This window comes from Vicugna pacos, chromosome 10 (assembly GCF_048564905.1).
Source record: "Vicugna pacos chromosome 10, VicPac4, whole genome shotgun sequence".
In the NCBI taxonomy this organism is placed as follows: Eukaryota; Metazoa; Chordata; class Mammalia; order Artiodactyla; family Camelidae; genus Vicugna; species Vicugna pacos.
In genome coordinates, this window is record NC_132996.1 from 31,371,871 (window position 1) to 31,394,002 (window position 22,132).

The 22,132-nt window shown below is 47.8% G+C and overlaps 1 protein-coding gene and 1 non-coding gene across 7 annotated transcripts in view; one reads left to right on the forward strand and one right to left on the reverse strand.

The window, feature by feature from the left end:
- SYT9 (synaptotagmin 9) overlaps positions 1-6,164 on the forward strand; it is a 293,034-nt gene extending 286,870 nt beyond the window's left edge. For 4 of the 6 annotated variants that reach the window (XM_072969414.1, XM_072969415.1, XM_072969421.1 and 1 more), the window contains one exon: positions 3,368-5,637. In XM_072969414.1, coding sequence (XP_072825515.1) covers positions 3,368-3,654 — 287 coding nt within the window. In that variant the 3' untranslated portion in view covers positions 3,655-5,637. Of the gene's footprint in view, positions 1-3,367; positions 5,638-5,872 lie in introns of those variants that run through there. The other 2 variants (XR_012076565.1, XM_072969422.1) reach the window with 2 other exon arrangements.
- Positions 6,165-6,463: 299 nt separating this feature from the next.
- On the reverse strand, positions 6,464-6,535 carry TRNAT-GGU (transfer RNA threonine (anticodon GGU)). The gene has a single exon. It is a non-coding gene; the product is annotated as a tRNA-Thr (tRNA).
- Between the last annotated feature and the right edge of the window lie 15,597 nt (positions 6,536-22,132).

Here is a 22,132-nt window from a genome sequence, read left to right on the forward strand (position 1 = left end):
AGCACATGTTTCTTCACATACTTGCAGAGCTGTGGTAAGTAATAAATAGTGAGATCCCAAGATTTCCATGCTTTTTAAATAAAAATTTAAAATACAAGTTTAACAATATTAAGTACAGTAAGATTGAATCATGTAATGAGTCACTTCAATTTTTGACAGGCTTCTTATTTCAAAGCCCTCAGCTACTTCCTGTAATCAAAGCCCATTTTCCAATTCTCGGGCAGATACCACCTAATGATCCACTTAATCTTTTCATGTTCTTAATTTAGGGTCAGTTTCAATGGCCTGTCTCACATCAGCTGTCATTTTGGTGATCGAAATGTCACTTCACATTACAGTTTTCATTGGGACAGTTCTCATCTTTGGTTTCAATTCAATTTAATTCGAATCAGATCCATATGTCTCCGGACAATTGAATTTGCTTAAAATCCTCTCTGTTCAGTTAAGATCGTAACCACTACTTCCTGGTGAGGCCAGTGAAGTTCCGGATACCTCCTAAACCCCTGGTGCTGCCTGATCACACGGCTGCTGCTGCTGCCGCCGGCTGAGGTGGGCTTGACACCAGCACTGGGACCCGTGAGGCGGCCTTACGGCCATCTGTGCTTGAACCAGCTCTGCTGTCTCTGGTCTTGATGCCACAGTCTCCACCATCCCATCCCACCCCCAAACTCCTGCTGGATCAGTGCTCCTCAGAACTATAGAAAAATCTTCCCTTATACCTCATTTAACAGAGATCTTGGCTGAGAAACAGCTTATTAGGTTATCAGAGTTTAGAAAGGTGTTGTAATTTGCTTATTTTGGTATTTGTTTGTTTGAGTTTTTCCAGTCTTCTCCCCACAAGACAGACAAAAGGGGCTGAGCCACACACAACACAAGTCGCCCATGCCATACTCAAAACTGCCCTTTTCTTGGAACAACTCAACTACTTTTCTCACACCTGACTTGTATACCTGACTTTCCCTGGGAGAAGTTTGTTTCCAAGAAGTTTCACTTATAAGACCCTTGGTGGAGATGACCCTACCAGTTGGCCAAATGTGTTGAAACTCCTTTATCCCGTCATCCTGTGGGCTGGTAGATTAAAGCATTCTGGGGCCTTAGTGGCACTGGCCAGAAGAGGGAAGCAAGGATGCTGGGGCCAGGCAGGATCAGGGCCCAGAAAACTAACCCAGCTGAAGAAGGGGGAGACCATTTGGCCTCTCCACAGTATTCCCAGGGGCTGAGCTTGATTACAGCTAATAGCATACAAAGAAACTCACCCAAGTGAGCAAAGCCTAGCTCTGGAGGTCAGTTGGGAGCTGTTGTGTGATGTGGCCATTGGCAGCGTGGCCTCTGCTTTTGGTATTCCTGGCACGGGGACTAGTAGGAGATGGGCTGAGGTCATGGCCTGGCCCTCTAAGCAGGCCATAGGTAAGGCCATTACAAACCAGATGTAGAGTGGTCCCTTAGGCTGGGCACTCTGGGAGAGCTCTATCCAAAGCAGTCTGAAGGGACTGCTAAAATGGAGAAGTGAAACTGAGGTCACAACAGGGAAAAATGGGGTCAAATGAGATACACATGCAGGTCACTGGCCAAGGGAATCCAGAGAAATGGATAAGAAGGTAGGAGATCGTAAGTGGGATAGGGTACCTGCTATATACCACTAGCTTGGACTGGGATTTCTGAAAGTCACCTTATCTAGCTAGATTGAGAGTGTCCAGAAAACCAAGGCAGAAGCTCAGGTATACAGACTGAGCTTCCGCAGCGCGTTTAGGAATGATGTAATCGCTAAAGCTTAAACTCTGTAGTCAGAAGGCTCGGGTTCGGATCCCAGGTCTGACACTTCGTGTGGCTTTGGGCCAGTGAATCTCATGACATCTCTGTATCCTTCAAGAAAGAACTTCAGAGGGTTCTTTTAAAGATCTGTCAAGTTCCTGTTGCAGTAGATAGTCAACCAGTGAGGGAATGAGGCACGCGGCCTCGTTGGCCAGCAGCAGCACAGCAACTCCAGACCCCTTCACGTTCCTGGATGGGGCTGAGCCTGCTGACAGTTTGCCTTCCTGATGAGGAAGGACTCAGGGATGGGCAAACGGGAGAAGGGGCCCTGGGACCAGAGCCTGATGCGAGCGGGGAGTTGGGAGCAGAGCAGCAGCCGGTCTGGGAACGTTGTATTCGAATCACAATATCAGGGAAATATCCATTCACGTTGACCTCCTAGATCCAGAAAAGAACACTCAGGGGTACGGCTGTCCCCACACCCAGGCACACATGTCAGGGCCCTGGGCCCCAGGCAGACCTGGCTATCCTCTGCCCGTGACGCTCGGACTTGTGTTCCTTTCTCTGGTAGCCTCACTGGGTGAACATTTGATCTTGGAAACGCAGTCCATCTGCTCCAGTTGAAAATGTTTGCAGCTCTCCCATGGTTTCCATGTATGCTTTTTGTTTTTGGTGTGTCCAGGGAAGTGACTCCGGTTCTCTCTCTCTCTGTGGCGGTGGCGTCACTACCCTTAGTCTGTATTGGAAGAGGCCATGTGTTGAAATTCAGTTGAATGCGGGACTGAGTGCCACTCACAAGAGATCTTGCTACTCTAAGTCTGGGGTTGCAGTAAAAGAGCCCATCCCTCCCAGCTTGAGAACAAGGAAGGGCTGTCACACCTCGCAGACCCCACTCTCCCCTACCCAGCCTTACTCCCCTCATCCACGCCTCACACCAAATTCTGACAGTGTCTCCAGTGCCCTTTCCGACCTCTGCCCAGGCCCTTCGCTCTGCTCAAAATGGCCTTCCCTCCTTCTCTCTGGATGGCCTCCCCTTCAGCCTAAATGGCCCAGCTCAAGACATCTTTCAGAACCTTCTCTGTAGACCTCCTCAATCCACACCAAATCCATCCTTCCCTCCTCCTTGCTCCTGTTGTTCAGCATCTCCCATTTTTATCTCTCCTTCTTTGAGCCCTTTGAAAGCAGAGTGTGTGTCTTCCTCATGGTGTCTGTATCCCAGCATCTGTCACAGTGCCTGGTACTCGTCTGGTACACATTAAAAATGTGTGGATGAAAACTGAAACAGACTCACAGACATAGTAAACAATCTTACGGTTATCAGAAGGAAAGAGGGTGAGAAGGGATAAATTGGGAGTTTGAGATTTGCAAATATTAACTACTATATATAAAAACAGATTTTAAAAGATTTCTTCTGTATAACACAGGGAACTATATTCAGTATCTTGTAGTAACCTATAATAAAAAAGAATATGTAAACGAATATATGTGTGTCTATGTATGACTGAAACATTATGCTGTACACCAGAAATTGACATGTTGTAACTGACTATATTTCAATTAAAAAAAAATGTATGAATGAAAACCAAAACATTCCTTTTGTTTCTTTTTCCTACAGAAACGATGACTTTGGGTAAGAGGATTGCTTATGCCAAGGACTCAGTAGGACAACCATCTGACAAAGACCTTTCAGTAACTTTTCCCATCCACCAACATCCAGACGACTCCAGTGACCAAATGCTCAGCTGTAACCACAGCAGTAACCGGCCCTCTTTCCAGATCGGGTTTGCTGAACGTGAAGATGGTCCAGCTGCCGTCTTCAGGTGGCCTAAGGTGGTATGCTGTAGGGGAGGCACATCTCTTCTGGCCAAGACCCAAGCTTGGACTATGGAAGAAACCAGCTGATACAGTGAGAGTGCCAAGAGCACCGAGCGTACCAGGACTCTTAGTGATTAACATGAGGCCCTTCCTTGGTGATGGGGTCGCAGCCGCTGCCCTGGCAGTGTCACTCTGACATGATGTTATTTTGCTTGAAGGCCCTGGAAGGACAGAATATTTTAAAATCTCTCCAGGTGCTACACAGGCAGCAGATCTAATTCACCCTGGACTACCACTGAGATAATACCTTGTCTCCAGAAAATAATTTCACCCAAGAAGTACTCTAGCTTTGCAGGGAATAGCCCCAGCAGAGTCATAGAATAAGCAGGCTGTTACCCTGGAGACAAAGTGGGCTCAAGTGCAAGGAGGGCTAGTTCACCGCAAGTTCACTGCCACTCCCACATCCACGGCAGTGAGTACCAGTTGATCGTGGCCCTCTCTTCCACTAAACCCAGATTCCGAGGAGTCAGAATCCCCAGCACTGTTTTTGAGATAGCCACCAGCCTCTTCCTTTCAACTGGTGTTGGCAATCGGGATGAAAGTTCATCGTCAGCCCTAACTGTTAGAGAGGCGGACATCTGGATGGTGGAATACCTTTTCCCAGGTGCATTTGTCCACTGAGGGAACAGCCTCAGATACAGATGTACCATTGGGTGAGCTGAGTTCATGGAGAGATGACACAGCTGGCCCCTGACTGAAGGCACACCTTTGGGGCCTCTTTGGCCTGAGTGCCTTCTGGGGTATTTCCATATGCAACTGCCCAGAGGTGTAGCCTCGGCAGCCACAGACAGGTTTCCTTTCACTTCCAGACACATACATCACTTTCACAGCACTTGGGGAATGGAAATACCTACAAGAGTGAAGGTGAAGGGCTCTCCCCGGGTATCTCATTCATTACTCAGCTTCCTTTGTGACCACATCAGCCAACCCACTGCCAGCTGTGTTCCCCATCCTCATTGCTTCTGCCTCCCTACAAATGAAACCAAAGGCCTCAGCATGCGCTGGGGGTGGGGGTTTTTACCCAGTGGTCCTCTGTCTCCCGTTATGGGTATAGGGTACCCCGTCCGTACATTGGCACCACTTCTCCAAGATAGCGTTTGCCTTTCACACAGTCCCTTTGCAGCGGAATCCAGAGTTGGATTGTAGTATACCTTCCTGGGAAGCTCATTATCTTCATTTGAATTAACATTTCCATGTGAGAGTAACCGGGTGGAAGGAGAGTCATCACATGTCTTCAGAAAGTCCTTGTTGCTACAGCTGCCCGGTGCAGGAAGCTACCCTGATGTCAGATCTAAAAAGGATGGAGGCCTTTGGTTGGGCGAAGCCATGTTACTGCATTCCAGCTTCACTTGATCCCCTGCCTGCCTAATCCATTCCCATCTCTGATTGGCTCTCAACTTCCAGGGTCCAAAGGGAACCCAAGTTTCTGCCTATGTCTGTTGACATGAGAAGAATTCAACTTTCTTTGCCCAAGGTTCCCCTCTGCCTGTTCCTCCCTTCAGACATCTTCCTCCATACCAGTGTTTAGAACCAAAGCATGAAGGACTAGTGCCAGCAAGATGGTCAGCAGAAATGCTCTCTCTAGATCCAGGCAGATGAACCCAGAAGGATGGTCCCAGAGAAACCAGACTGGCCCCAGTAGATAATCAGGCAGCCATCCCAATAAACTTCGAATTATCCTTGCACTGGGAGCCTGGGCAGGAGCTCAGGGGCAGCTGTGCCTGTCCTTCCCCACCCCAAGATCTTCCTGCCTAGAGAGCTAGCAGCCCTGGGGTACTAATGAGCATGCTGCGGGCCTGTGGGTATGAAATAGAAGGTGGCTTTGTAGGGGCCAGGAGGCAAAGAGGCAGGCAGGTGGCTTGTGTCTGGAAAACTCTGCCTAGCAAAGCTGTGGCCAGAGGCTGGTAAGAAATTTGAACTCCCTGAGCCCTTCTACAGCTCTGCCTCTGTTCTCTTGCATTCTGTTTGGTTTCCCTTTAGTTTCCTAGTAAATGTTTCTTTTGAAAAATTCCAACCTTGTTTCATTGGACTGGGGTGGGGTGGGGAAGGGGATTCTGCAATATCTTTTCCAGGATAGAGAAGGAAATTAAAGTACCTTGGAAAAATGGAAATGGCAATGAAAAGGGATACACCCTTGTTGCATCTTAGAAAGAGACCTTGGAGAAAGCTGGGTCCAAGAGGTGGGGAGAAACCAGGTGCCTCCCTCACTCACCTGGCACTGATTCTCAGCCCCTTCCTGTTGCAGCCTTTGTCTTCAGGGAGATCTGCCTTGGATGTGTGTTACTGCAAAAAGCATCTTCCTGGCCAGTGAACTGGGCACATTCAGCAGGTTATGTGATGTCCAGGAAGGAACAACAGGCAATGTGATGACCAGAGGAGGAACAGGGGAGGGAAGGGGAAGGAGTGATTTTCAAAATGTTCCAACAATCAAGACTCTATATGGAATTTAGTCGTCACAGCCATCATTAGAACTGTTTCATGTGAAGAGAAGAAAGGCATACTCTCATGCTTAAGCCAACGAGGCTGACAGAAAACAGGTATGGAAAATGTCTTGTGACCTTCATGGCCATCCTGTTATACAGTGGTGGGTGCTCCAATTACCTATTGCTGCTTAACAAAACTCTACAAAGCTTAATGGCTTGAAATGAAAGCTGTTATCTCTCATGATTATGGCAATTGGAGGAGCTTAGGTGATTGGTCTCTTAGAGTCTCTCTGGTTTTTTCCCCCCTAAAGACTTAGGACTTTCCTATCTGCTGGGATTGTTTTGTTTTGTTCTGTTTTTGTTTTGTTTGTTTGTTTTTTAAGCCCAATTCCTTCTCTTTTTTCCCCCCTTAACGGAGACACTGGGGATTGAACCCAGGACCTCATGCACACCAAGCATATGCTCTGCCACTGAGCTGTACCCCCGCCCTCTTGGAGTCTCATGGCTGCTGTCAGATGGCAGTGGAGGCTGGTATCATCTGACGGCCTGGCCAGGCAGGACATCCATGATGGGCTTTGCTCACATGTCTGGCTCCGCTGGAGGCTGACTGGACATCTCTCTCCACATAGTCTCTCCATGTGGTTAGCTTGTGCTTCCTCACAATGTGGAGGTCTGGAGGTTGTCAGACTTGCATCCTGCTGGCTTCCCCCCAGGCTAACATTGCAAGAGGTCCCAGTAGTTTCTACAAGGTTATTCTAAATAACCTCAGAAGTAACACAGGGTCGTTCCCACCATAGACTCTTGGTCAAGAGCAAGTCACAGGGCCTGCCTAGATTCAAGGGGAAAGGATTTCACAAGAATGGAATACCAGAAGGCATGGCTCAGGGGACGGCTTTGGGGATAGTAGGGATGGGAGTGGAGGGGGTGGTGTCACTGAATCCGCGGGCTTCCGGGATAGCTGTCACTTTAAAAGCACATGCAATACTTAACACGCAGGAGGGTGGAGTGGGGAGGTCGGAGGGCCAGAGGAGGCGGGGAGGGGCTACCCCTGGACAGAGCTGAGCTCAAGAAAGGCAAATCGCTGCGATTGCTGCAGAGCTTAGGATGTCACCAGAAACCCTGGAGGAAAAACCTGATTATTGTCTTTCTACTGACTGCTTAAAAGCTTCAGCTGAATCCTTTGTTCCCTCCTCAGAGTAAAGGTGCAGACAAGACACCCCCATGCTTGGGAACATACTTAGGAAAATGCCAAGTATGTAAGTAGAAGTTGTTTGTCCTTCTGAAGACTTCACTTCAGAATTATTGCTGCTAGTTAAGCGAGGGATTTTATCACGTCTAGTCTGAATGAGCGAAACTCTGCCGGTTGTCCCCGCGTGAGGTCCCCATGTGGCTAGTGTTGCCATGGTGCCTTCTCCAGTCCACCCCTCCGTCTCGCCGCAGTCCTGCCCCTGCCATGTGGCATAGTCAGGGTCGCTCTGCTACCCTTCCCTCCACCCTGGCCTCCTCCTAGCTCAGCCCCCTCGCTAGAACTTTCAAAGCAAATTTATAGAAGGTGATGTCATGAACTGAGAAAAGGACATCAACATGGCTGTGCCTGTGACCAAAAACAGTGTCCGCAGCCTGGGTGTGGAGCCTCAGTTCTGCAGACCATTCCGCTGCCCATGGCTACCCCCTTCCCCAATGGCCACGGAGAGCGTCCAGCCTGGGAGTGCCCCGGAACGGTCACGCACACTCAGGCCAGAGAAGACGGCCTCACCTGTTGCTTTACTGTCGCATTCTAGATCCCTGTGAAGAATGTCTCTCTCTCATAGGATTTCTGTGCTGCTCGGAGCACAACCAGAGGCAAAGAGTGGCCAGTGAGCCCTCTCTGAGACTCAGGTTTTCTCAGTGATGGGACTTTCTGACTCCTTCCCCTCCAGTCCTTTCTCAGAGCCAAAGAGAGGTGATAACCCCACAATATCCTATAACAGTCACCCGTGGGCACCACTCTAACTGCAGACCCCGTGATCCCTGCCAGAGGTGCTGCCTGGCACCTTAACTTCTAAGTCAGAGGTAAGTCACAGACAGGGTCCAGAGAATTCTAGTGTGTGTCTGAGATGCCCTTTCCAAAGAAGAGATGCATATGAGCAGGGCCCTTCCATTGTAGCATACGCTGTTCTACCTTCCTCCAACTTCAGGTCAAACAGGCTGACCTTCGTGGAAGAAGTAAAATAGTAAAGCTCAGGAAAAGATAGTCATCAGAAAAAAATTGCCCCACCAGTTGAGGAAATATCCCAGAGAAGACCTGTAGGACAACTGCAAGGAAAATAGGGGAAAGAGAGTGTTGGCTGTTGTGGGAGCTGCAGAAGATGAGCCCTGGCCCTCACTTCAAAGCCCACGTGTAAGGCAGAGAAGCTCTGATCAGTGCCAGGGACCTGCCTCCGCTGCTGCTGATGTCAGAGGCGAAGCCGCCTTTGCACAGTCTCCCAGGAGAACAGGTCACAGCTCTCTAAGGACAGTGGCAGAACACACTTCTTCCTTCTTCCACTCGGAAGGCTTACTTGTCACTTGCTAGAGTCCTGGGGCAAAGGGGCTACAAAATTAAACCAGCAGGATAATCGCTTCTGTCCCCTCGCTCCCTGGTGTCTTTTCACTGTGTCCCGGCGCTCTGGACATGGGGAGGACTAAGGATCAAGACTGAAGATGACCTCAGGATCAAGAGCCGCCCGGAAGTCCAATGCTTTGGCTAAGTCTCAGTGGCATCAGTGTCCCCCCTCTCATCCACAGGCAGCTGATGACCCTCATGGACCATCTCCTGGTAGGTAAGAGGAGAACAGGCCAGAGGGACCTGAACTCATTGCTACTGCCTCCCCAGACTCCACCATAAGGTAGCTTTCTCTGCGAAGGCTGGGTGGGCATTGCCAGACAGTTTTTAAAAAGCATATTTATCAGTGTAAAGATTATTGATGATAACACCACATCTTACAGTTTACAATGCATGGTATCATTTTTATCCCTTCTTTTTATTTTTTGAAAATTGAACTTGTGATTCCAAACAGTAAGGTAGTTTAAAAAAAAAAAAAGTAACTTCTTGGCTCCATACTAAATTTACTGTAGTTATTATTCCAATTAATTATCCATTGTATTAAAGCTATTTCCAGACCAGTATTTGACATAGTAATAGGGATGGCTTTTCTTGTCAAGTAAACATTATCTCCAAGACACTGACTTTTTCACAATTCAGATAAACATAAACTTCTTGCATGGCAACAGTAGCTAGATTTGAAATTTCAAAGAAAGACTTTCTCAAATTCACCAAACTCAAAGCTTTCGAGTAATAATAAAATCATTTCTTCAAATACCTGAAGATATTTGTATTCAGGACCTCAGAGATGAGCTTATGGACTGTCTAAACTGATAAATAAATCTTCCAGAAACAAATTTTACCTTCATCTCAGAAACGTAATGATTTTTTTAAAGTATTTATTTTTCCTCAAGGAGTTTTGTAATCAGTGAAGATTGCTTAAGTCTAAAATTGGATCCAGAAAGGTTCACAGACTTTCTTAGACAAACAGCAAATTTGTATTATGTCCCAACATTATGGTCAGTATTTTAAAATTTTGTTTTCTACTTGGAAAGAGTGAATATATAAATGTTCTATGGAGAATAAGATGCCCCCAGAGTCCTGGGCAAAGCCCCCTGGAGAGAAATAAGGTGTCTCCCCTACCATAAAAAATGAAAGAACACCAAATGCTATTTTCCAAACTAGGACTCCCGGGGTTGAAAGTATTTCAACTAAAGTAAATATTTTTCTAAAATATGTATCAATTTTGTTTTGTTCTCTGCAAAGTTAAGTGTCACACTATCTTGAACAGCAATAAGAGGTTTTGAAAAAAAATTGTATTTGAGTAAAATTAACAAGAGGACATTTAAATGTTGCTTTCTAGTGTTTTCCACACTTGAAATTCACCCGCAGCTCCCTGCCAGATCCTGGCCCTAGCTAGGGTGGTTAACACCTGCTGACCCTCTCACAGTGACCCCTAGACCTGATGAGACGTGGTCCTCCCCGTGGCAGTCCACTTAGCGACTCTGACAAACCCTCTGGCACTTCTGGGTCAAGAGAATGCCAATGTGGCAACAAGTGCCACTTCGTTTTGATTCTTCCCACTCTGAAAAGTGGTTCTTTTTGTCCCCAAAAATTCAAAGCAAGGGAGAATGAATCCATGTCACCAGAGTAAGAACCAGGACAACCACTGTGTGCGGGCAGGGGAGTGGGGGAAAACATCTAAAGCCAGCCCAAACACAGTGTTCTCAGTTTTTTTCTATGTTTCAGAGTTTGTTGATCTTGAATTTTTAGGGAAAATAAAGATGGAATTTCAAAAAACATAAACAATGGACTCAAAGGAACTCCATGGAGAATGTCTGTGACTTAAAGAGTCCCATAAAACCAGAAAAGTTTAGTAAATTATTCAAACACTTATGCTCTCTGGTAGACCAACGATTGACATGGGATGGAATAGCGCCCGTATGTCAATTTCCCCAGCCCAAATAAAGGTAGCTGTTGGCAGGTACCTTCCTAAAGCACTGTTCCTACGCGTGAGGCCTCACTGGGATCCACTACCCCTCGGGGGGCCCTTTCTGGCTTGGACGAGAAGAGCAGACTCAGGAAACCCCAGGACAGTCCTCAAGTCTTCTGATGCTTCCCTGCAGAAATCAGGTCCTTGTGGAGAAAGGCATTTATGGAAATGAGGGAAGAACACATGACCTTTGACTCCAGAGGACAAGGTAAAATCACTAGTTTGGAAAAGGCAGATTTCAAGCTTGAAGCTGTAATTATACAGGGGTTAAGGACTGGGAAGGAAGATTAACCAAGCTTTTACCCACCACATCAAACTATTCTAGTGTGTGATCTCACTGCTTTGGGTTCTAATCATAAAACCTTTGCCTCGTTCCGGAAGCGGAACCAGAGACCAGCTGGTCCTAGAAGATGCAGAAGGAACACAAACCAGTGCAGCAAGCAGAGTGCTGGTTGGAGACAGCCCTGCCTGCGGTGGGGCTGAGGGTCTGCTCTGCCACTGACCAACCTTATACCCTCCAGCCTTCATCTCCCTGTGCTTCTCCCAGCTCTCAGGGGTCCCTGCCCAGACTCCTGGCAGTCCCTCGTGCAACCAGATGGCAGACATACCCAACTGAGTATAGCAGTGCACACGTGGCTGTGCTTGGCTCCCACTCTTCTGGGCTTCAGAGGACTTCCCCGAAGAGGCAGTCCCGAAAGGGCTCCGGCTCACAACCGAAACATGGTCCTGGGGAGCCTCTGCCTTCAACTTCCTGCCTTGCCCCAGCCTCCCGCTGATTGTTACTTCATGGTGCTTGGTATCCTCAGGCCACTGTACACAGATACACACAAGCACAAAAGTTATCATACTGGAGCAGCTCGGAAGAGGCTGGTGCAGGGCTTCATGTCCCTTGCAGGCAGGGGGAAGCGACTGAGGAGAGCGGGGCCCCATGCAGAGCCGGAAGCCCTGAGCTTGTGCATCTCTGTGTCTTCTAGGAGCTCTCTGGGTCTTCCTGTGACCCCCGGTCATGGCAGTTCTCCCCTCTCATTTTATGCAAGATTCTACATCCATAACCCGGTCTGCAGCCAGGAAAGGTGTCCCCAGGGGTGACTCCACCTCTCCAGGGCCGTGAAAGGTTAAGTTCAAGGAAGAATCAAGTCAGAGACTGCAGCATCATATGTAGGGTTTGTCAGGGCTTCCATTTCTGGTTGAAGGTTGCCTTTCGCATGTAGTATTTTTAACTAGATTGCCAGCCTGAGGACCGCTGAGCAAAGACAAGATGCAGCAGGTCCCCATGGAGAGCGCCAAGGGGCCAAGGCCCAGGACCCCACTCCTGCGTCTGAAGCTGGGGCCACCACCCCTGTGGCTCCCAGCTGTTCTGGCCCGTGCACTCTGTGCTCTCCCACCTCTGGTGTCTGTGTGTCTCTGAGTCAGAGGAACTGCCTGTGCCCATCACTGGGACAATTGTGGCCGGGATGGGGTCCCTGCAGTCCCAGACTCCCATTGCCAAGGAGAAGTCCAAGGGGAGGAGGGTTTTTTATGATTCCCAGAGGACATCATCTTTTTCTCTACCCCTTTCATCATTTCTGCATTCCTTTTACCATGGCTTTTCATTTTTAACAACTGATCTGAAAGGAATTTGATTCTGAGAATTTCCTGAAAACTTTTCATGATCAGGGATGTCTCATGTGCGTCACAAAAGCAGAACTGGCCCCCTCGAAGCAGAGGACATTCCATTTTGAATTAAATACCAGTACAGACTCAGAGTATCCCCCAAAGGGTTCATCCTAGTCGTGCAGCTTAGCTGGAGGGAGGGAAGAGGGCAGCGGCAGAGCTCTCTGCAAGACGGGCTTCTGGATGAAGTAGGTGTTAGATGAAGAAAAGAGGGAAAGACAGTCTGTGCTTGGTTCACAGTCAAGGGCAGGAAAGGAGGAGGCTGAGCAGGCTCCCTCCCTGGTTTACTTCTTTCAGCGACAGCCTATAATCCCTTGCCTCTGGCTGTGATAGCAATCTTTATCCCAAGAGGCTCATGAATTTGCCCACAGCTCAGCTCTGCACTCTGATATCATCAAAGCACAGGTGTCTGGAGCATGTGTCTTCCTTCTCCAAACCTCTAGCTCACGCAAGCCAGCGCAGCCCACCCACCAGGCCCTTGTGCGCCCTGGTTTGAGATGTGGATTTCTCAGGCCTGGTACCCTATTGACTGCAGGAACGCTTTTTAGAATAAAACCACTCAGTCCATTCTCTCCATTTCGTCAGTCTGGTTGAGAAGATCAGTTTATTGGGGTAGGAGGGAGAAAAGTGGGAAGGTGTGTGGACACTTTTTGTAGATGGAGATCCTTCCCCTTCCCACGGAAAAAGGATAAGGACTAGGACCACAGCCAGAGTCAGAAAGGCCTCTGCCCTCTAGTGGCGGAAGGCTCAAACAACTATTTTGCACAACAGTGATTTTGTGTTTGGGCCAGGAGCACTGAACTGATACCACTCAAGCAGGCACTCTAGGGACAGCAGGTAACCCCTCGGCTTTAAGTCCTAGGGCTCCGTTCCCAGTGGGTTAGACGTTCACAGGGCCCCAGAGGCCTCACTTACTTGGGAACCTGCGCAGCAGAGAGAGACCAAGAATAGGTCCTATGTGGGGGAAGGCACAGAGCCTGAGTGAGACCCAGCTTTCCCGCACACACTGACGGCCCTGGCCCTGGGGTCTACTCAGGAGGGAACCCTGGCCGGGTGACCGTCAGGCAACGTGACGTCATCTCCCGGCCAGCACGCCTTCTTTACTGCACCTGTGCCTCTGTCACTCCACCTGAAATCACTCATCTCATCTCAGCCTATCCGTGGCGCCCAATCAGTCCCCTCCCCACAGCTGTCCACCCTCTAGTCCCAAACCTTCCTGAGCTGAGCAAACATCGGCAAGACTTCAGAAACTTTGGGCAGAAATGAAGTTACCAGGTGCTGTAGGAACAGAGATGCCACACCTGCCACGTCCAGCATTTGAACTTGTACCAGTTAGGGACGGACCCTGGTCTCCAAGGAAAGTCAGTTCATGGAAAACTGCCAGGTGGGTTTCAAAAGCCAAACCAGAATAATCACAGTAAGAGGAGTTGAGCGTTCTAGGCACTCTGGTGCATGTGGCTTTTTTTCCCAAAGAGCAGAGTGAGGCTGTGACGGTCCACAAGTGACGCTGGGCAGGCAGCTGTCCTCCCTGAGACCTGCGGAGAGACAGGGCCAGGCTCTTGGCTACAGGCAGGGAACAGCACTGCTGCCAGGCACTGGGGAGGATTCTGGCCAAAAGGCATTCCTAGTGAAGCTGGGAGAGTGTGGGGAGAATGCCCAGAACTGAGAAGTCTGTGCTCTGAGTGGACTCAGGTCAGGAGTGAAAGGGGAGGTAGGAAGAGGTGAGTGGGGTCAGGGGAGCATCTTGGGAGCTTCTCACTCCTGCCAAACTGTGGTGTTACTGATAAGTGGAGAGGTTGGTGACGCAGCAGAGGGAATGTGGGCTCAGAAGGTAATAAAGGTGTAATTGACAATGGTTGGAGATATCACAAGCGTTTACAGATGACTGTCATCTTTTGTCACCTTTATGGGGACTTCTTGGGGGTTCTCTCCTGACTCCCCATATTCTCACACAAGTCTCTAAAGGTTTTGAAATGACCACCCAAATATCTCATTAACTGCTGGAAAAGTATCAACTTGCTTCAATAACCTCACACCCCAAAATTCTCAGTCAGAATATTCTTAATGTCTCGTTTAAATCCCTTCTAGGATATGTCTCTTCTTTTTTTATTACATCCTGAAATAACAGCGTGTCCCTGTGAGATTCCACAGACCCCTTCCTAGTGCTTCACTCCCACCTCCTTCCTTTCCACATAATCCAAACTTTTGAAAAATAGGAGTAGTAAATTAATGAGAATTAATACAGAGGGTGAGAGGGAAATGACAGAACTTAAGAAAGGAAGAGGCTGTTTTAGTTCACCTAAGTTCCTCGCGTTTACACACGAACAACCCCCATGCTCACAACTGAATTCTCTTATATTGCTCTCTAGCTGCGTGTGTGTGTGTGTGAGTGCTAGTGAATTAAGCTCCTCTAGCACTCCTCCACTTATTTTCACAGCACATTGGCTTCAATAAAGATGTGTGACCAGGGAGGGTAGAGCTCAGTGGTAGAGCACGTGCTTAGCATGCATGAGGTCCTAGGTTCAATCCCCAGTACCTCCATTTAAAAAAAACTAAATTAAGAAATAAACTTAGTTACCTCCCCCCACCAAAACAAAAACAAAACAATTAAAAAGATACGTAGCCATCACTTGTCATATTTATTATAAAGGTTTTTTTTTTCCCCACTAAAGCCAGTCTCCTAAGGATTCTAGCTCTGGTCTTTCTATGTACTAGGTACTAACCCTGAATTTTTTTAACAGTGAATTTGGTATTTCAGGCCCCCCTTTCTTCATTCAGTCCCTCCCCCACCCCACATGGTTGGAAATGTCAAGGTTTGACCCATCTTGGCAACGTCCTCCTTGAACAGCCACCATGGAGGCTGGAGGGTTCAGATTTATCTTTGCTGTCTCTCTGGGGTGGAGCAGAGGTGGAAAGGAAGATGGTTTCCTCCTTGCAATGTGGAAGAGCCTCTGGGATCTTATGCTCACTATTCAGGGAATTCTTTACAGCTGAAGAGGAAACAAGATAAGTGTCAGACCTGGAAAAGTCCTTCTTGACCTCCTCTGCCTGTCAAAACTGGCAGTGTCCTTGGGGCAACTTTGTGGCAGAGACTGGTGGGGGTGCAGGTGATATTGGGCAGCACTCAGAGACGGACAGAACAGAGTGAAATTTCCAAGGTTAGCCTGACTGAGCAGGTCCTAAAGGAGCCCTCTGCTGGGGTCACTGGAGTGGGGTGCCTTTTACCCACTGCTGAGGCCCATGAGCCTGGAAGACCGTTTCAGTGGCCAAGGTCTGCAAGGGTTCTGAAGGCTCAGATGAGAATAATGAGCCCCAGTCCAGCTCTAGTTGCTACTACAGGGCAGAACCAAAACAGGTTACGATCCCTGGAGACGGGGAGACACAGTGCTGATGAGCAGTACTATTAGGAGGAACCTCAAATGATTTCTGGAGCCTGAGTTTAAATAATCCCAACTATTTCACATGCTTTAAGAGGACCAGTGTGAGAATGAGCCCATTTTTTAAAAAAAGATTGAGGGAGACTGAGAGGGGAAGGGAAAGAGAGAAAATATAAAAAGTAGATCCAGGAACTAAAAATTCCTCATTGTCCTTACCCAGTAAGTACCAAGGCAAACCCCTCAACATACCTTAATAATCTCTGAGAGATCCCTGTATGCAATACAACAGTGCATCTTCCTAAAGTCATCTGATGTCATTAAGAAAATAAATGGCTTTTAAAGAGTAAATAGATTTGAAAGATAGTTGGGAAGATTTCCATGAAACTATGTAAGGTTAAAAACTGTGTTGACATTTTCCAAGGGAAAAGAAAAATCTATGCTTTCTGAAAATTGATTTATAAAGAATGTGTCTCATTGCTCAGCAAGGATAGAGAAATGAGGGGGTCGTGTCCTCAGCACTACATGGCTTGTAAAACTGACGTGTCTGAGAACTTGGTCTTTGTAGGCGTGTGGGATATGTTGAACCACAGTGAAATTATCTCACATCTGCCTAGCTTTCTAAAGGATGGAAGGCACTGAACCCTTCAAAATAATGTAAGATTTGAGGTCAGTGCTAAAAAAACTCATTAAGTGGGCTTCCATAATGGAGCTGAGGTCTGTACATTATCCTCGTGAATTTCCAAGTGTCTTTCAGAGAGGCCGTCAGGTGGTCTGTCCTGGCTGTAAGGTGGAAGTGAGCAGGATTTAGACAGGGGACCACTTCTGGAGGCAGATATGATAAGAGGAAAGGTGCCTTTCTATCAGGAGTTAGTCTAGGCAAGGGCGTATGTCTAAACAAGGCTCTAAGAGCCGAGTGGGTGACAAATACCAAAGATAAGTGGAATAGCAGAAACTGGGTCCCCAAGAGGCATGTGCAATTCTGAGATGTGGTACCTCCTCACTCCTTACTCCTGGTCTACCTGTTACTCCTGCTGTAGATCTTCACTTAGATGTAACTCACTTGCGAAGCCTTCCCTGAGCCTGAGGAATTTATTGGGGAGGGATTGGCAGGCAGTCAAGGCTCCAAAACACAAGAATTACATAATGAGGTTTGCTAACTGGCTGCATCACCCTGGCTGTATGCAGTCTGGATGATAGACTAGCAGGGGTCAGAACAGAGACTGTCGTCAACAGTGCAGAATCCCCCATCAACCTTGACTCCTCCCTCTCTCTACCGGTTACGTAGTCAGTAACCAAGTTGTCAATTCTGCATTCTAAATATTTCTCAAAGACATCTGCAGTCCTGATCACCAATTACAATGTATATATTTCACCCTCCCACACACGCCACCAGTTCTCTGATACCAGCTGGGGATCCTACAATTTCACTCAATTCTGACACTGTCTACCTGGAGATGGTCAGATTCCGCAGGGTAAGGGCTCAGTCCCACAAGACTGCCCTGCACTTCAGACACTAATCACAAGTTTAGGTTGTCAACTGTGCTTTTGACCATCTGGCTATAAATCAGAGGTTCCACAGTTCCCCACCCCCCACCTTGAGTTTGATTAATTTGCTGGAGCAGCTCACAGCACTCAGAGAAACATTTTACTTAACTAGAGTACTGGTGTATTCTAAAAGGCTATAACTCAGGAACAGTCAGATGGAAAAGATGCATAGGGCAAGGTGTGGGGAAAGGGCATGGGGCTTCCAGGCTCTCGGAGTGCACCCTCTTCTGAATCTCCATGTGTTCACCCAGCCGGAAGCTCTCTGAATTCTCTCCTTTGGGGTTTTTCTGGAGGCCTCATTACAGAGGCCCGACTGATTACATCATTGGCTGTTGGTGATTAAACACAACCTCCAGCCCCTCTTCCCTCCCTCAAAGTCACGAGGTGGAAAGAAAAATTTCAACCCTATCATCACAGAGTTGGCTCCAAAGGCAAACAGACCCCATCCTTAGGTGCTTTCTGAAAGCCATCTTATTAACATAACAAAAGACAATTTTATGGCTCTTATCAAAGAAAACTTAAAGGGTTTTAGGAGCTCTGGGCTAGAAACAGCAGTTGAAAACCAAATATATTTTTCTTGTAAATCACAATATCACAACATCCATTTATCTCTCTCTCCACTGACACCACGTCAGTTCCGGCCCTTATGATCTCCCCCACAGATCACAGTAACAGCCTCCTAATCTCCCACCTTGAATTCAGTCTTGTTGCCCTTCAGCCCATCCTTCACCTGGCTTCCAGAGAGGTCTCTCTGAAACACAAATCTACTTACGTAACTCCCTTCCTTGAAATCTTAATTGTCTTCTCACTCTTCTTACTGTTGCACCTAAAGTGTTTGTCATGTTCTTCAAACTTGGGAAGGTCTGACCTGTGTTTATCCTACTGAAAAGGATGCTGCAGAGGGTTGCCCAAATCTACCCTTTAGGATCAGGACACTCATTCCCCTAGTTGTGCGAGTGTTGCCACGAACAGCTCACAGATGAGTCCCTCTCCAGGCATTGTTCTCAGCCAAAGAAAGCTGCCCACTCAAGGTTATATACACTCCTTCCCTGGAAACAGCTCCCACCAATGAGTGCTCAATGCAGGGGTGCCAAGACATTGTCCCCTTGCCTCCCATACAGGAAAAATGGGGCATGAGAGGATGGTCGTGTCCCAGGTCTCAGGCAAATCCCCGGGGGACACACCACCAAGTGAGGGTCTTTGGCTGAGCACAGGGAAGAATTCAAGAGCAAGTCATAGTTGAGTAAAAGTATATTTATTTAGAGAGATGAATGGCTGTGAGGGGCAGGGGTTATTAAAGGTAGAAACACACTCCATTGACAGAGTATGGGCCACCTCAGAAGGCAAGAGAGAAAGGGTGCGCTGGCCAGGCGTGGTATTGCTAGTTTTTATGTGCTAACAGATGAGAGGATTATTACTACTACTTTGAGGAAGGGGCAGGGATTCCCAGGAACTGGGCCACCAATTCCTGGGAATCCCCTCTTTGACCTTTCATGGTTAGCTTGAGAATGGTCATGGTGCCTGTGGGTGTGTCATTCACCAGGCTAGGACATTACAACGTGTACAATGAAGCTCCAGGTCCACTGGAGGTTGGACCTCCCACCATCCTGGGTCTCCAGGTCTATTGGGAGTTGGCTTTTCCACCCTCTTAGTGCTAATCGCTGTGTCATTCCTTTAACAGCTGTGCCCTGCCCCCTTCCCTTCTGTCTCAATAGCATGTCTACATTTCTTCTCAGCTTCCTTCCACACCTCTGCCCCTGCCCACAATTCTCCACCAGAGCACCAACATCTAGATGAGCTGTCCCCTCCGACTTCCAAGACTGAGACTTCAACATGCCCTGGAAACAGATAAATGAGGAGGTTATCTGCCTGGGAGAGGGGTAAGGAGGTGCTAGGAAGATTTGAAGTCTTAAATTTCATTGGGAGCGTGGGGGAAAATTTGATGTGGCACTTGTGGTTCAATGTGGGGGTGTGATAAGAGCTAAAGCAAGAGGGTATAGGGGAGCAGAACCCACCCCCCCAGATTCTGTCCCTTTGGCATGAGGATTGATTTAGACTGATTGTTATAAGACTCAAAAAGACTCTGGAAGAAAATCCGACCTTCTTCTAACTGCCTGAAAGAATGTAGACGGGGACGTCCTCCAGGAAGGGAGCTATTGCCACAGACATCTACAGTATGAACTGAGCGTGTAAACGGGGAGGAACCCAGCACAGTCTGTCTGTCAAAATTCCTCTCCGGGCCCCAGTGTCTCTGCCTGGCCCAGCAAACATTTGTTTACCAAACACTTGCTTTTCTATCTACATGTAAATTGCCTTCTTCCCCTTCGAAGTCCCAAACCACTATCCCCAACATCCTCTTCTGTCTTTAGCTGAAGATGGTATTAAAGTGAGGGCTTCGGCCTTTGGTGAGCTACTCTGTTTTCCTCGGTCTCTTTCATGTATACTTTTTTTCTTTCTTTAATGGATGCACTGGGGACTGAACCCAGGACTCCTTCCATGCTAAGCACGCACTCTGCCACGGAGCTGTTCCCCACCCTCCACGTGTATGTATTTTTAAACTTTGATTTTCTCCCGTTAATCTGTCTCATGTCAATTTAATTCTCAGACTATCCAGAAGAATCTAGAAGGGTAGAGAAAAATTTCTTCCTCCTCGACAAGTTGTTGGCTGAGGTCACATTTTAAAGCGCTTTCCTTTTGGCATAAAAGCAGCCAGTGTTTTATCTAGAGAGACACAGGGAATTAGAGCCTGCTTTAATCACTCAGGCAGGAAACAATGCAATTACTTGTAAAAGGCTGGAAGATTGGAGGATGATGTTAAGGCAAAGAGCTATTGGGGATGGGCGTTGGGGGCAGGTGTGGTGAATATAACATAATGGGAAAAATATGGGGGAAAGGAGGGGGGAAAAAAGAGGAGACATCTTGGTTCAGATCCCAGGGATGAATTCTAGTGTCCCGGATGGGATCCTGTTGAGTTGGCCTGTGCCTCCTCAGGAAGGCAGAGTCTCCTCCTCAGACTCTCCCAGAGCTGGCCAGCATCTCTAAGAAAAGTGGAGAGTAGAGTGCAGGGAGCACACGGGGCTCTAGAATTCAGGGCGTCAGTCAATATGGAGGCAGAGCAGTGATGAAGATGGCAGAGCACTCCAAGACGACCTGGAAAGCTGGATGAGCTCAGCCTCGGTGGGCTGATTAGGTTGGGCACTGGTATGTCCAGTTTTGACTGGTCATTTAGGGACACACATCAACTCAGGACTGGGCTAACAGAGCAAGGACTAGTGACTTAGAGCCAGCCACACTGAGGACACAGCGGTGGCTGTCAGAGGGTTTAAGTTTCCTCTCAGGATGCCGCAGCAGGAAAAGCGGGAGAATCAAGCCCTCGCAGAGGAGAAAAGCGGGGTCACCTTGCTTGCTCACTGTCCTCCCTGATGAGCTTACAGCAGTGGTCAAGGCCAGAGGTTAAATGTAAGGGAGGCAGTGGGGAGGGTATAGCTCAGTGGCAGGGCGCATGCTTACATTAAAAAAATAATAACCCTAATTACTTCCCACCCTACAAAAAACAACTAACTAACTAACTAACTAACTAAATAAATAAATAAATAAATAAATAAATAAATAAATGTAAGGAAGTCAAAAGAGCCAAGCAAATTATTTTATCCCAACAGCAAGCTCAGGGGCACCAAGCCATCTCTTTCACTGAGGAAGACCTGCTCTGAATAAAGATGGCTGCATTGGCCACCGTATGTTAGCCAAAGTGGTGATGATCTCCAAAGGGAGTTTAATTTTCCTTAATGAAACTTCTGGTCACAAGAACATGAGGGTTTCCACTCTGGTTCTGCCCTGTGGCTTGTCAATTCTAACAGGTTAGGGGAGCCAGCTGCAGGTTTTGCTGCTTCTGGAATCAAAAGAGTAATGCTCGCCAACCAAGACCAGGTGTGGGCAGTTAGAGCGGAGAGGCCGGGTTTGTCCCCATGAAGCAGGTGACTGCAGAGAGCGGTGTGGTGGCTGAACCAATGGTGGGCAGAGAGAAGCGTCTGCCAGGACTGAACTGAAGGGCTCTGAGGCCAAGCTCTTTGGAGCCCCAACCAGAGACACTGGGACAACAGCAGCCCTGGAGGTAGCCCAAGAACACGTTACAACCAGGCTGCACACTGTGTTCCCGCTCAGTCTCCAATAATTCTCTAGACACCATTAGAATGGAATGCACATTTCACTGCAAAAATAATGTAAGGAAAAGGTTATCCAAAATGCCATCTCTGAAAAGTTAACTGTGATGCAGTTGGAGTTTCCCTTTCCCTGGATCTTACCCATCTTAGTTCACCGAATCCAAGGTAGGACTTGAGACGTTCACTGAGAATATCAAACAGCACCTTTAGCGTAAGACTTTATTCCAAAATGCTAGGCCTGAGAAGTCTCCAAAAGAGCCCTCTCACTTGAAGAAGGGGGCTGAGTGGGGCAGTATTTTTTATGAGGATTTAAGAGGAGGGATCACCAGAAGTTCACCTAGTTTGGGGAAATACAGTTGCCCCTGGATATCCACAGGGAGGTCATTCGGGGAACACCCCCATCCCCTCCCCACGCCCCGCAGATGCTTACATCTCTTATACAAAATGGCTTAGTCCACTTAGCTCTCCATATCTGCAGGTACAGAGGGCTGACTGTCATCAAAGATAGTTTTTGGAAATAGGAGGAATTGTTGTTAAGGATGAGGAGCCCATGTCTGTGATTTGATCAAGAGGGTGAGGAGGAGCAGTTAGAGGCTAAAGTCACTTGAAAGGGAGGTAGAGAACAGCTAATGGGGACAAGGACATGCAAGGGCCACAATGGAAAATTCTTTTAGTGTCTCTTGCAGGTCTTCTGACTCCTGGTCAGAGTTCTTCCCACTTCTCAGAGATGCCCCCAACCTTCTCCACTTTGGTTGGTGGTTGAGAAAGAACCATGAATATTCTGGACCCAT